The 14646-nt window shown below is 42.1% G+C and overlaps 1 protein-coding gene across 2 annotated transcripts in view; it reads left to right on the top strand.

Annotated features, from left to right (window-relative positions):
* The first annotated feature begins 2074 nt into the window (after positions 1-2074).
* The window catches only part of BLNK (B cell linker), a 71777-nt gene continuing 59205 nt past the window's right edge, over positions 2075-14646 (top strand). The window contains exon 1 of one of the 2 annotated variants that reach the window (XM_036336483.1): positions 2075-2320. In XM_036336483.1, the coding sequence (XP_036192376.1) occupies positions 2274-2320 (47 nt within the window). In that variant the 5' untranslated portion in view covers positions 2075-2273. The remainder of the gene's footprint in view (positions 2321-14646) is intronic. The other variant, XM_036336484.1, reaches the window with a different exon arrangement.

Consider the following 14646-nt stretch of genomic DNA (forward strand, 5'->3'; position numbering starts at 1 on the left):
AGGCATGGCACAGTGAGCATAGATATGTTGTTCTGGCATGATACGTTGTTCTTCATGTGCTGTGGAAACCATGTTTTATGATCTCATTCCTTTTATAAGTGTTGGCTGAGACTCAGTGTCCTCGGTTTCCATGCTTGCACTGACCTCCGTGGGAAACCAGTTACCCCTGCTGAATGGTTGGGACAGCCTGGAACATTGTGGCTGTCACGCTACACACCGCATGGGGCAACGTGTCCAGTCTGAAAAAGTAGACTCTCATTCTTATCATGTCAGACTAAATACAGTAAAAAGAAGAAAGACAAGTGGCTGTAAAAAGAAAAAGCAGAAGTGTAACTCTTGCCCCCAGTCTTTTTCTCTGGGGAAAATAAGAAGTTGCCAGCCCAGGTGCTGAGCAGAGTTTTGGTTGAGAGAAAAATCAAGTGGCCGATGGGTGTACTTTAACATTATTTAGAAGGAACAAGCTGATTATCATCATTTCATTCAGTGAAGCTTGGTTTTCCTGATCCTTGACGACATTACATATGTCTTCATCATCCTAGACTGCTGGTTTCAGTTAGGAACTCTGGGAAGAGGGTGGAAGGAGGTTTGGAGCTCCTTCAGGACACACTGCAAGAATATTGAGCTGTTGGTTTGGGGAAAATAAATGATTGCAGGCGACACCTGCTCTCGTGTTTCTTATGAAGATTGTCTGCCCTCTTGCTGGACTAGCCAATTCGGTGGCTTGGCCAAGCAGAAGGGCCCTACCCTTCAATAGCTCTGAGGACTCAGCTCCTAAACATCTGGTCAAACTAGAAATTCAGATGTAGTACATGAATGTGAATAATGAAGATGTACCTGGAGAAATACAGAACCTCTGTACAAAGGTGAGGCACAGGAGGGAAGAAATCCATCTACTGCTTCCACCTCTGCCATTGCTACTGCTCTAGCACCCCCACCCCTGCCTCCCTCCTCCTCCTCCTCTTCCTTTTGCCTTCTCTCCCTTGTCTCTTCCTCCTCTATCTTGGGTCTGTAACAGGAGAATTACCTGGGAGCCCTCTACTTTGTCCTTTCTGTGTATTCTTTAGACTTGGGAGAGGACTGGTCACCTGGATCATGGTGGAAAATGTGTTCCTACTCACAAAGGCGAGCAGGGCATTCCTGCTCGCTACAGGAGAGTGTGTCTAGGTATAAAAGGAATGGTCCCTCTCATTTCCTTCTTCCCTGGCCCTAAACTGCCTTCTGCTCTCTGAATGACAAACAAATCAGAGGTTTTCAGAATAGGTCAAAGGAATAGGCGAGTCTTCCAGAGGGAAGTGGACCTCTCTGATGGGTCAGCCCCAGCAGGCATGCTTCCCTCCTCCCTGCTCCTGCCCCACCCGCTGTGCTTGGGATGCCCTCACTGCTCCCAGGTCTGCATTCCACTGGGTCTGGTGAGCAGGTGATAGCGAGCAGGGGATGAGGGCAGAAGGGGACAAAGGCAGTGAGGAGAGTGGCACCCTGTTTCTAGGCAACTTCCAAACGGCCTGATGTCAGAATTGCATTGTTGGGAGATTGTTGGATTTGTTCTCAGCTGACATTTGGGTACATCCTGGTTTTGTTTGCAAGCATCTGGCTATCGGCATAACTCCTGACTCCACCAGCCTGATAAGGAGGACATATATCTTATGATGGAGTTTATTTTAAGTACTTTAAAAAATATTTGGTAGGTGGAAGGAATAAGCAGAGCAATATAAAAATGCCATTTTCATATAATTTCCATCTTTAAGTGGAAAAGTTTACCCATGACTTTATGCAAATGAGCATAAAGTTCCAAAGAAACCTTCAGATGGAATGAATTATTTTGCTTTTTCTTGAGCCCAGGAAGCTGCTGGGGACAGCGTGACACCTGCTGGAAATAGGACTAAATGTGTTTGAGACAACAGGAAGTAGTGACCAGCAGAGCTTACCCTGACCTGGTTACAAATCTGGTTATAAAAGAAAGCAGCTGGAAAGAAATTTGCATGTCCAATAGGTTTCACTATTAAAGTTTACACAACGTGTAGTAGTCAGCCAAGCTGGCTGGCTCCCCAGATCACATGATTATGTAGAAACATGAAACTTAGCTATGTGTTCGAGCAAGTTTTACTTCTCCCTGGTACAAGGGTGTTTGCCAGCAGTCTGAACTCTCAGAAATCAGACTTGAGTGTCTGGGGTCCTTGAGATCAAAGGTTTATCATGCTACTCCCTAGGAGGGCCAGGGACTGCTGACGTTACCACTGGACGGTTACTTGTGGCTCTTATCATCACCAAAAAGAATGGACAAGCTTAATAAAATAACTGTCCCTGCCAGTCAAAAGTTGAGGTAAGATTCTCCCCAATCAATACTTTTTTTCTTCTTCTTCTCCTTCTTCTTCTGCTTTTTCCCAATGCTCTTACTGCCTCACAGAAAAACTGAAATCCTAGAATACTTTCTAGTTCTAAGGCAGTGGGTGGCAACTGCTATAGGGAAGTGGGCAGGATTTTTTAAGAAGAGTGTAGGAATAAATGGGTTTTTTCTAGCTGGCTGTTGCCAATAATAAAGTGTAAAGCTCTGGAGAGAAAATTTAAAAAAAAATGTCAAAAGTTTAGATTCTACAAAAGATCAGCTTTCAGAGTCTGAATACAGCAAGCTTTTGCTAAGGAAAAGTCTACTTTGGTCCTCAACAATTTCATTGTAGATTGCTATGCAATGTTAAGGGTTGTTGTAATCATTTTATTAATTTACTTTGTGGGTATATATCACAAGTGTTTTGGGGAGATTGGGTCTGGTTTTCTCATGTCCTTATGTCAGTGTAACAATTATCTATTAAATTCCACTTAGAACAAATAAATCAGAAATGACCCAGGGGCAAGAATCAAGAAACTTCTTTGATCTATGGAAAAGATAACTTCCCAAATTTTGAGTTTGAAACTCTTCTTTTTGTCTCATTGTAAGGGCATCGTGGTTTTTGGAGACTGGAACTTTTAAAATGTTCAATGACTGTTTTATATTCCAACTACCATTTGAACTTCAATTTTTCACAGTAGTGACTTGTGTAGCAAGTAAGTTATTACAAATATCAAGGAACTAAAACTTTTGAGACCAAATTTAAGAGAAATTAGCCTGGCATTGGCAAAAGGACAGCCCTTCATAGTTAGAATATGGGCCGTATGCCTGATAGGTGCGTGGTAAATGCAGTTGGAGGTGAACTTGATGTGAAATCTGTAGGCGGTATCGCTAAGTCAGCCATTTTGAGGGCATGTTGTTGGGTGTCTGTGGCTGATCTGCAGGGACGGGGGGGACAAGAAGGCACTCTGTCAAGCCCTTGATCTCAAGTTTCTACACCCTCATGGGAGGGGGGCAAGGAAAACAATGGAAGTAGTAATATAAGAAAAGAATTAGAGTAGCTGGAGAAGGTTTCAGGGAGAAGGTGCTTGCTTCAAGAGCTAGGCTTTGAAAATATCTTCTATTTGGTTGGTTGCCTTTTTGTTTTGTTGGTGGTTTCTTTTGCTGAGCAGAAACTTTTTAGTTAGATATACAGATCATGTAGCACAGACTTGTACACTTGAGACCTACATAATAATCTCATTAACCAATGTCACCCCAATAAATTTAATTTTAGAAAGAAGAGCTAGGCTCTGAGAGGTAGGTAAGATAACCATAGAAGGAAAGCATTATATCCTGGGAGGGAGGAAATACAGAAGCTGACACGTGGAGCTGGACTTCAGAAGGGTCCATGGTGAGATAGTGAGAGTTTTCTGCCCAGCACAGACAACAGAGTAGAGCGTGCAGGACCCGAATTTCCCGATAAGGTTAGATGCATGGGGCTGGGCCAGATTACAAAGGACAGGGAGGACAAGGTTGGAGAATGGGTTACACTGTTAGAGTCACGCCAGCAAACTTATAGGAAGCTGGCAGGATGGACTGGAGTGGGAGGGAAACTGGAGGCAGGGAGACTCAGTAGATGGGGGCAGTTAAGTAACCCAAGCATATAGTGTTGCAGGCCTGGATCTGGGGCACAGCAGTGAAGAGGGAAAGGGAAGAAGAGGTAGGGAAGACATGCCAAAGAAACTAACAAGGAATGGATATTAAGGCTTCTCTCCAATGAGCAGGAGGGTTTTTATAGGTCATTCTTAGAGATATTCCACAACCTGGAGCTATACTAAGTCTTAGAACCTCTTTCAGGAAATACAAATGGGAATTTAAAGAAAAGCAATAGAACCTAAATCACTTGATGGTCCCTCCCTCTGGGACAAAGTCCAGCTTGATCATAGAGTGGTCATAGTTAATATACACCCATAGATTATGGGGTAGAAAAACAAAATTATATTGTGGATAATCATATACTACACTCATCGGCTTAGGCAGAAATAACTTTTTTTTTCCACTTGGTTACTCAGTTGTCTTTACAGAATTGGCCCGTTTTGGTAAAATGTGCACTGTCAACGTGGAACATTTGAAAGAAATGAAATTGTAAGCACAATGGACTTAAAGCACCATCTTACCTCTTTTTCTGTAATTACATGGGAGAGTGAGAAATAGGTAAATGAAATACTTGATCCCTGTGGTTTAAATCCTCTGTCCCAACTGGTTAATATCAATTCAAAAGGTTGCCTAACTGTGCAATTATTTGGCACCAGATGACAATATAAGTGGAGAGTTGTGTATATACACTCTTAGGATTATCAAAGTTTATATGAGACTTTGCTTAAATTCTTAGCCACAAACATAGAAAGATAGTGAGTATCTATCAAGGGTGGCTAAAAGGGATGACCCTGATCTAGGGGATATATTCCAAGGGCTGAAAAAAAAAAAAAACTGGAGCAGAAGGAGTGACCAGGAATGAAGGAAAAACAGAATCAGCCAAGGAAAGGAGGGAAGACAGGATTGGAAAGAAACAAGGGATCCTCAGAATGAAGGAGAAAGAGAAGGTTCCTCGATGAACACCATTGGGAATCAGTATCACCCTGAGACTGTGCTATGGAAGAACTAAGGAAGGTGAGGTGGCTAAGTTATATTGGACCACAGAATGTGTGAGCACAGATTCTCCCCTTTTCTCTCCCATTGGGGCACTACGGAAAGTAGGTTTCTCTGTTAGTTGTAATTCATAAACCCTCAGGATCTTCTAGTTTATTATTAGCCATAATTTTCCCTGGATTTTATGAGATAATTATATCATCAGAAACCCAGCTAAGACCTGGGTTCTCAATTCTCCCACAGTAAACATTCCTATGGCCATAAAAAGTTTACACTTCTAGGTAAACATTCGAAATTTACAATCCTGATTACATTGACTATGTTCTTTTCAAGTTAGTGAAACTAGTTTAAAAGGAAGTTTTATATTTTTGTACTTTTAATATCCTCCCAGAGACTTATCATCTGTGCTTTTGTATTTTTCTTTGAAGCACCTGAAAACACATGTTCACTTATTTTTACAAATGCAAAGGGTCTTTGACATGAGTCTGGTTAAGCCAAGTCTCCACAGTCCTTATCTTATTGGTTAAAGAGTACAGTGGTTTTCAGTCAAACTGACACATATTAACTTTAGGTACATTTATTTAATCTCCCTGGTCCCAGTTTCTTTTCTGCAGCTGATAAGACAGAGATAATAACAGTATCGATCTCATATGGCTGCTGAAAGGATTAAATAAATTATTTTGTGAAGCAGTAACACATAGTGAATCTGGCACATTGTAATATTGGATTTTAAAATGGTAGTTTTAAAATTATATTTAATTAATATCAATATTATTATTCTTGTTAATTCCATAGGATGCAATTGATTTTCTGAACATAAACATGGGACTTTACATTGATCATTGATAAATGTCATGTTAGTTTCAGTTCTTCTTTCTGGCTATTTTGGTTATTTTACCTGTTGATTCTGACTTTTATGGCATTAAGCTTTGCATGGACTGTAGATGTGAGAAACACCCCTCCTCCGCCTTAATCTAAGAGGCTAATGCAACTGTTGAGCATGACAGAGCCCTGTCATGGGTGTCTGGGTTTAATGCTAGGACTCTCACTGGAGATCTGATTTAACAAATTCTGGGATATGACTTCTCTTCTCAGGTCTTGAAATTCTCAATTGGAGTTTCTAGTTACTTGACATACCAATTTCTGAAGAAACAAATTCGCCTTCTTTTCACCATTCTGGCACTAACGCCCTCTCTCGTCCTCCTTGTTTCTGTCAATAGTTTCATCCTCAACCCAAAGTCATCCTTCTCTCTGCACCTCCATCACCTACCACACCCTATAATCTTTCCTTTATGATGCCTCCATATATGCCCTTATCTTCCTTTTCTACCACAGCATCCTGAATAGAATTTCATCTCCCCTGTGCCCCACATCTACAAAACAAGGAGTTTGGGCCAGATAATTCCCAAAGTCCCTCTCAACTCTGTGTGATCCTTTAAGCATGGAGACCATGCTTAACATATGTTACATTTCCTAACACTGTTATTTTATCCCATGACTCTAAGGAAATATTTCCTGAATGAATTATCCATGTATTTGAGACAAGCTGTTTTCAAACTCTTTTCTTAATCTGTTGAAACTGCCAACCTCTGAACACTGGGGCCAGAGGATTCTAGAGAGCATCCATATAAGATTATCTAGAAGGTAACTCTGATGTATTTAGAAGGACAATGCAATTGGAGCCCAAAAGGGCTGAACTCCAATTGCCAGTTACTAACCATGGGTCCTGAGGAAGTCACTCAACTTCTCTAAGCCTCAGTTTCCTCAAATGTCAAATAAAACTAGAGATGCCCTCCTCACAGGCTTGTTGTGAAGACCAAATAAAATAACATGGACTGAAATACACTGAGAATATTTGTCCAGGGGCTCATGGTGGATAGAGCAAGTCTTGAGCACACACGTGTCTGGGGGCATCACTCCTCTCCTTCATCACTGGCTTGGGTTAAAGGCCAGTGCTGATGTGGGAAGGCAAAAAGGAGGCACCACTTCTGATGATAGAGATCCAATAGGCTTCCATTCTCCTCACACTGCATTGTATCATCTGAGAATCCTCTTAGCTGGGCCATCTTGTGTCACACAGATGGATGGACTACTCAGACAAAGCCTCTTTGTCCTTATGGAAAAGCTACACAAGGAGCCACATTATTCGATATTTGCTATGTGTGTATGTAACTCAGAATCATCAGCTAAGAAAACTCATGGCACTCTTTCTCACCCGTAGCTGTGCCAGGAAAATCTACACCAGAGTCCACATATCCAAGGCACGCCCTCTCCCGAATCCAATGATCACCTGTGTGCCATGTCTGAACAAGTCCTTCCTCTATGCAACCGATCTCCAAATGGGCTATGATACAATAAATTAGGTTTCCAAGAACTGAACCGCAATTACATTCCATCCCTGCCTCCCACATCACTGGATTAGAGGAGATAAGGCTGGTACCAAATGCTTCAGACACACATTTACAGACAATCTCTTGCTTCTTTCCCCACACCCCCACCAGATGACTAAAATCTTCTGTAGAATTTACTAGTTTGGTTCATTTTCAAAGAGGATCTAACTATTGCCCTTATGCAATGACATCAAAGAATCTAGGCTTATTAAAGAATACAGTTTAGAAAAAAAAAAAGAGAAAGTAAATGACAGCTTGTTATAGGGAAATTGAAACAATGGATGGTTTTCTTTGGCTTTTTAATAAACCCTAGACATAGTTGCATCATTGAGATGAGTGGTTCTCTACCAGGGTCAATTTTGCCCTCTAGGGACATTTGATCGCCACAATTGGGGAGGGAGGTGCTATAGGCACCTAGTAGTAGATGCCAGGGGCACTTCTAAACATCCTTCATTGTACAGAGCAGTCCTCATCGCAAAGGATTATCTGGCCCAAAATGTCAATAGTGCTACTGTTGAAAATCTCTGATTCAGACCAAGAAGCACATATCCATTTGCATATTTTTATAGCGACAGTATGTACTTAAAGTTTAGAACATAATATATGTAACTTTGCAATGGATGCAGCCTCTGCTCACTGGACTGATTTTCCTTGGTCAGGGATGATTTGACTGAAGGGTTGCCAAGGGAAAGGGCTAGAAGTACTTGGGCCTATATTTTAATGATTTCTTTTTTTAAAAAAAAATACTTTGTTTCTAACAAAACTGGATTCCACGAACTACATGCACCATTGAGGTACATGTTGTTCTCTCCTGGGTAGAGAAATGGGAGCAGGAAATAATTTCTAGACATAAGATCCTCCTGGAATAGTCTCTGCTTCTACCTCTGTAAGTAGACTTGGTTTCCTTCAGTGGAAACCCTCAGAGCTGGGATAGAAAGTGACGACATAGCTATTAAAAAGCCTAAGGGCTCACAGATCTGACCCAATGGCCAAATTCTGGACAGAGGTGGACATCCTGTTCTTGTCCTGGAGCAGCTTGCGTTGCCCTGAGGTCCATGGGTGGAACACTGCCTGATAAAGACAAATCAAGGCATGGAGGGGAGATGATAGGTATTTGTTTGTCTATCCTTTAATGCAGTGGTTCTCAACCTTCCTAATGCTGCGACCCTTTAATACAGTTCCTCATGTTGTGGTGACCCCCAATTTCATTGCTACAAATTGAACATAATTAAAGCATAGTGATTAATTGCAAAAATAATATGTAATTATATAGGTGTTTTCCTATGGTCTTAGGCGACCCCTGTGAAAGGGTCGTTCGACCCCCAAAGGGGTCGCGACCCACAGGTTGAGAACCGCTGCTTTAATGTCTTCTCCATCACATATGAAGATTCTGCAGCTGTGTCTGCGAGGAATGAATTTGGAATAACTTTTTCATCAGCTGGGATAGTTTCAGCTGCAGCATTTACCCTCTGGGTCTCCCTGGGACCAATGATCTATATTTTGTGAAAATCATGGATGGGTTTTGAGGGTGCAGCTTAAAACACACACACGCTTATTCCAGTTCTATTATAAAGCAATCCTCTATCTCCCCCTTTGCCATTCCCCATGACTTCTTAAGTTGGTATTGATCTTATCCAAATGTCAGAAAAACAGTTTTCCTGATTCTCTTGTGCTATCAGGAATGTGAGGGATGCAGGCTGGCACGGGGCTGCTGTCTGATGTAATGTCAGATGCTCCAGGCTCCTGGTTAATCCCAGATTCTGCCTCCAAGCTAAAGGGGCTTCAGTATTCTTGGCAACTGTAGAAATAGCCTTGCCACTGACAGCTGAGGGCTGTCTGCTCCCAAAGAGCTCCTCCCACAGGCCCCTGCTCTCCTGGTCTGGCCCACCTTCTCCTACCTGTCCCCACCCCACCTCCCTTCCAAAAGGACATCTGTGGGCAGCTACACCTACAGGCTTATTTTTAACTCCAATGTTTTTTATAACCCTTTCTGGTCTAGGTCTCCAAATAAGCCACTTTCCTTCAGCCCAGCATGGCTGTTTCAGTGCTAATTTCAAAAGTAAGGCAAGGAAGCCAGCTTCAGGGACATGTACCTCCCTGGTGAGTCATGCTTCTCCATTACCCACTTTCCTGAGAAAGGAACTAATAACCCCAGGGGCATTCCTGCCTCCCCGAGGCTAGCTGGGGCCCCAGACCTACTCCATCCAGACAGCATCCCTTCCCACATGCAGCAGGGGCCTGTGAGTTCCCTGGTAGTGTGCCCAGGCACTCACACAGGGCCCATGTTCCAAGAACCCCATTCTGGGGTTAATGCCATGCTGTCACAGTCTTGAAACTCTGAATAATACTCAACAAGGGGCCCTGCATTTTCATAGTACACTGGCCCCAGAAATTATGTAGCCAGTGCTGGCCACAGGTTCCACGAGCCATGAGGCTGAGCCTGCTCCCCCCGCAATGCGTAGGGACATGGACATCAATGGGGAAGCCCCTACTCAGATCATAGAGGTTTACCTGCCCAGGACTGAGAGGCCATCTCTTCTGCCCCTTTATTTCTCAGGTAAGAAAGCCAAGGCCCAGAGAGGTGAAGTTACCTGTTCAAGCTCGCACCAGCAGAGCCTGTTCTAGAACTACACCTCAATGTTTGCCAGCCGGGAAGATGAGTAGGCCACACCCTGCATTTTTTCCCCTGTGTCATTTACTGGCCAATTAAACATTCTAACTTAGTCTGTATTCTAAAATCTTACTAGACATTTTTTTAAATTAAAAGGCAACCAATTTACTAGTCAGGATCCCCAGTGAAGCCCTACCCAATCATGCTGTCAGTATTTCAGGCTTTTACATGTTTCCAGGTCCAAACTTGAATCCCACGCTCACTCAGATGTGTTTGATGTAGTTTTAAAGAATTCTCCCACTGGCCAGGTGCTAAATTTAGGTCTCTTCCAGGTGTCTTATTGTGTTGAGACTAGCACCTCTGCGGTTGCCTTCTCTTTTTACCCCTTCTTTCTCTCTTTTTAAAAGTTTTTTAAGTGAATTTCTTAGGGTGACATTGGCTCATAAAACCATATAGGTTGCAAAGTGTACAACTCAAGCAAACATCATCTACACACTGCATTGTGTGCCCCCTGCCTCAAGCCAAGTCTCTTTCTGTTCCCATTCTCCCCCTCCCCTTTGCCCACCTCCACCTAGCCCCTCCACCCCCTTTCCCTCTGGCTAACACCACATCTTTGCCTGTGTATATGTGCTATATATATATATGGGTGGTTTTTTTCTTAATCCCTTCACCTTCTTTCATCTAGCCTCCCAACCTCTCTCTCCTCTGACAGCTGTCTGATCGGCAATTCACAGCTTCATTCATTCATCCCTCATTCTTTCCTTTCTTCAGTGAAGAGACATTTATTGAGCATGTACTGTACAGCGAGCACTGATCTGGTCACTGCCTTTGAGGAATGCAAAGTCCACTGGGAAGAAAGACATTTAGTCAAGTAATTCTAATAAAGAATTGTTGGGAGAGGCAGTCTCCCGCGTGCAGTATTTCAAAGACCCACTCAACCACATAAGAATGGCCCTTGGGTCTGGAATACTTCCTTACCAAGAGATAAGGAGTTCTTGCAGGCTGTGCCAAGCTTATCACCTTGTTTGAGAATATCTTTCCCTGTTTCATGCTCAAGGAGTGCTCCTATTCCTTTGTTTTGCTTAGGCAAGTATGGCAATGGCCCTCAGGCACACCACTGCCTTTCAGGAGAGAGGATTACCTGCAGGCCAAATGGCTGCAGGGAGCTGGGGTTAGCCACAAGGGACCATTGCACACCACTGATGTTGATTTTGCTCTTTCTCTTCTCCATGTGAGTAAAGCATTGCTCTATCTGAATAAATAAATGAATAAAATAAAGAATGCTCCCACAATAATGAACACGAATGTAATCTGAAAATGAGTTATAAGGAGCAGAGTTAGTCTTACCTGTGGACTGAGTGTACAGGATCAATGTGGTGTAATTTAAGAAGTGCTCAGAGGGGTGTATTTGCTGTTCTGGAAAGAATATGAGCTTTGGAATCAGGCAGACCTAGGTTTGGGTACTTGCTCTGTACCTACGAGCTCATGGCCTTTGAAAAGATCTTTTTTAGCCTCATCTTTACCAGCTGGAAAATGGGAATGATAATATATACCATAATGGGGGTGTTGCAATAGTAACTATGTTGACTAGAAAGAGAGCTCAGTGAATGTCCCCCTAAAATCCTCCTAGCCTGGGCTTTCTTGATGCCCCAAATTGTGTCATTAGCATGGCATCCAGTTGGATACGGCAGTGTCTCTGATTCTTGGATCAGAATTAGACAGCATGAAGTATAACAGGCGCAGGCATTAGTGTTATCTGTCACTAACACCCCCGCAGGAATCAATGATCTGAGCCAGCTCAGACTGAGGTGGCTCAACCAACAGTTGTTAGCTGAAAGAATGGAACATTGTTCAAGAAAGTGGTGATAAGAAAGAGGGAAAGGTCAGAGTGGGGAGGCAACAATTCCCTACGTAAAGGAATTCCCAGGGAGGCCATGACTAAGGGTACTTAAGGGTACTTGGACTAGAGCAGTGGTTCTCAACCTTCCTAATGCCACGACCCTTTAATACAGTTCCTCGTGTTGTGGTGACCCCCAACCATAAAATTATTTTCGTTGCTACTTCATAACTGTAATTTTGCTACTGTTATGAATCGTAATGTAAATATCTGATATGCAGGATGTATTTTCATTGTTACAAATTGAACATAATTAAAGCATAGTGATTAATCACAAAAACAATATGTAATTATATATGTGTTTTCCGACGGTCTTAGGCAACCCCTGTGAAAGGGTCGTTTGACCTCCAAAGGGGTCGCGACCCACAGGTTGAGAACCGCTGGACTAGAGGATTAGAGTTCAAAGTCAGAAGAAATGTCCTCCCATGTTCAATTTTTGTTGTTGTTGTTTACTTGACAACTTCACTTTGTTCAAAGTGTAAAACGTTGCAGAAGGAAGAATAATCTTTCAAGCACATAAAGCATGTTAATGTCCATATTTAATACTGAACAGGAACGAAATTGTCATTTTACTGTAGTGCAAATAAATACTGGAGAATCAAATACAAACATGAGAAATGTACTTCCAAAAAAAAAAAGGAAGATGGAAAATGGAATACTAAGTCATTGGAAAACTGAACCTCTTACCCATATGTGACCATGTTGCCCTTTAAACGGCCTCTTTAGCCTGTTCATGGGCAAAGTTCTCTTTTTACAATGGAAAGACTGGATTTCACATCGTTTCCACATTCAAAGATCATTACAGTTGCCAAGTCAATCCCAGATGATTGGGCCTAACATGCCTGATGAATTCTGAAGACAACCTCTTAACAGAATTAAAACAAAAACTATTCATGCAAATACCCCAACAGTTGATTGAAAAAGAATCTGCTTCAAAATCGCTAAAGACTGCTTTATGTGTATGAGGTTTCCTTCCGGGGTGACGAGAGTGTTCTGTGACTAGGTGGTGGCAGTGATTGTACAGCATTGGAAATGACTAAATGCCCCTGAATTGTATACTTTGAAATGGTGAATTTTATATTGTGTGTATTTTACCACAATAAAAAAATTGATATTGAAATTTTCCATATTTACTTAAAATAGTTTATTTAAGAGACCCATGATCATATTCTTATTTGACCAATTAGATATTGTTTCAAATGTTTAAAAAATGTATTATCAATAAACATTTCTGAATGGTTTTTAATAATTAAAAGGTTGCTTCTACTTCAATCCCTACACATCATGTTCTCCAATATCCTTTTTGTTGCTGTTAATCCTCACCTGAGGATATTTTTCCATTTATTTTTTAGAGAGAGTGGAAATAAGAGGGAAAGACACAGAGAGAGAAACATCGATGTGAGAGAGACACATCAATTGGTTGCTTTCCGCACACGCCCCGACCAGGGCCCCAGGATGGAGTCTGCAACCAAGGTACATGCCCTTGACTGGAATCGAACCCAGGACCCTTCAGTCCACAAGCCGATGTTCTATCCACTGAGCCGAACTGGCCAAGGCCCCCAATATCCTTTTATGCAGAGCCGAGTGAAATGAGCTTAACTGAGTCAATTTTTTCCAGTACATGGGAAATACCATCCCATACTATTTACTCCCTGAAAATACTTTAGCTGGGCAAATGGATGCCCAGACAAGTGGTGTACCATGTACACACAGCTACGACTCATTTTTCCCCCTTAGGTTAATTTTGAAAAGAACATACTCAAAGTCTTAGAACACATTCATTTTCTAGAATTATATAGGTTTACTCAGTGTGAAGAGGAAGGAAAGCACGGCAGCCCTTTAGGACCCAGTGGCTCCTGCCCATAAAACCAGGGACAGGGAAAGCCAGACAACTTGTGTCACATCAAATGAAATCTTCTAAGAAATTTAAAAGCTAATATAGCATGGTTTCCTTGTCATCTCATTGGTTCAGGGTGATGTGCCCCATGCCTAGCTGCCTCTGATAGGGTAAAGTATTCCAGGATTTTGTTTTTTTTTAAGCATTCAGGGATTTAGTATAATCATCCTTACTCATGGTTGTGCCCAGTCAGCCCAGTTTCTGTCTGCTTATAACCCAGATCAGCAGTTTGGACGTGCCAAAGACTACCACAAAATATTTGCAAATCCCAGTAGGGGAAAGAAAAAAAATGGCAGAGTGTCTGGAAAAACTTGCAAATTACTTTCCCCATTTAATACGTGGTTAGTAAGACAACCCAGGCTGTGAGATGCTCACGTGCAACGTGCACGCATTCACTCCACCAAGGACTCCTCAGTTGTCTTTCTGACCAGGGTGTTGAGAAAGGACACACGAGGCTGTGGTGCTCAGGCCCCCTTCCAGCTTCCAGCCTCTACTTCTTCTTTTTTTTTTTTTTAATAAACTTTTATTGTTCAGATTATTACAGATGTTCCTCTTTTTTCCCCCATATCTCCCCTCCACCTGGTTCCCATCCCACCCTTACCCCCTGCCACTGTCCTCATCCATAGGTGTAAGATTTTTGTCCAATCTCTTCCTGCACCCCCCACAACTCCTTCCCCCCAAGAATTGTCAGTCTACTCCCTTTCTATTCCTCTGCTTCTATTATATTCACCAGTTTATTCTGATTTAATTTTTAGGTTCACTTGTTGATAGGTATTTATTTGTTATCACTTTGTTGTTCATAATTTTTATCTTTACCTTTTTCTTCTTCTTCCTCTTCTTAAAGAATATCCTTTAGCATTTCACATATTCTTGGTTTGATAGTGATGAACTCCTTAA

The sequence above is a fragment of the Myotis myotis genome, unplaced genomic scaffold (assembly GCF_014108235.1).
Source record: "Myotis myotis isolate mMyoMyo1 unplaced genomic scaffold, mMyoMyo1.p scaffold_m19_p_15, whole genome shotgun sequence".
NCBI lineage: Eukaryota > Metazoa > Chordata > Mammalia > Chiroptera > Vespertilionidae > Myotis > Myotis myotis.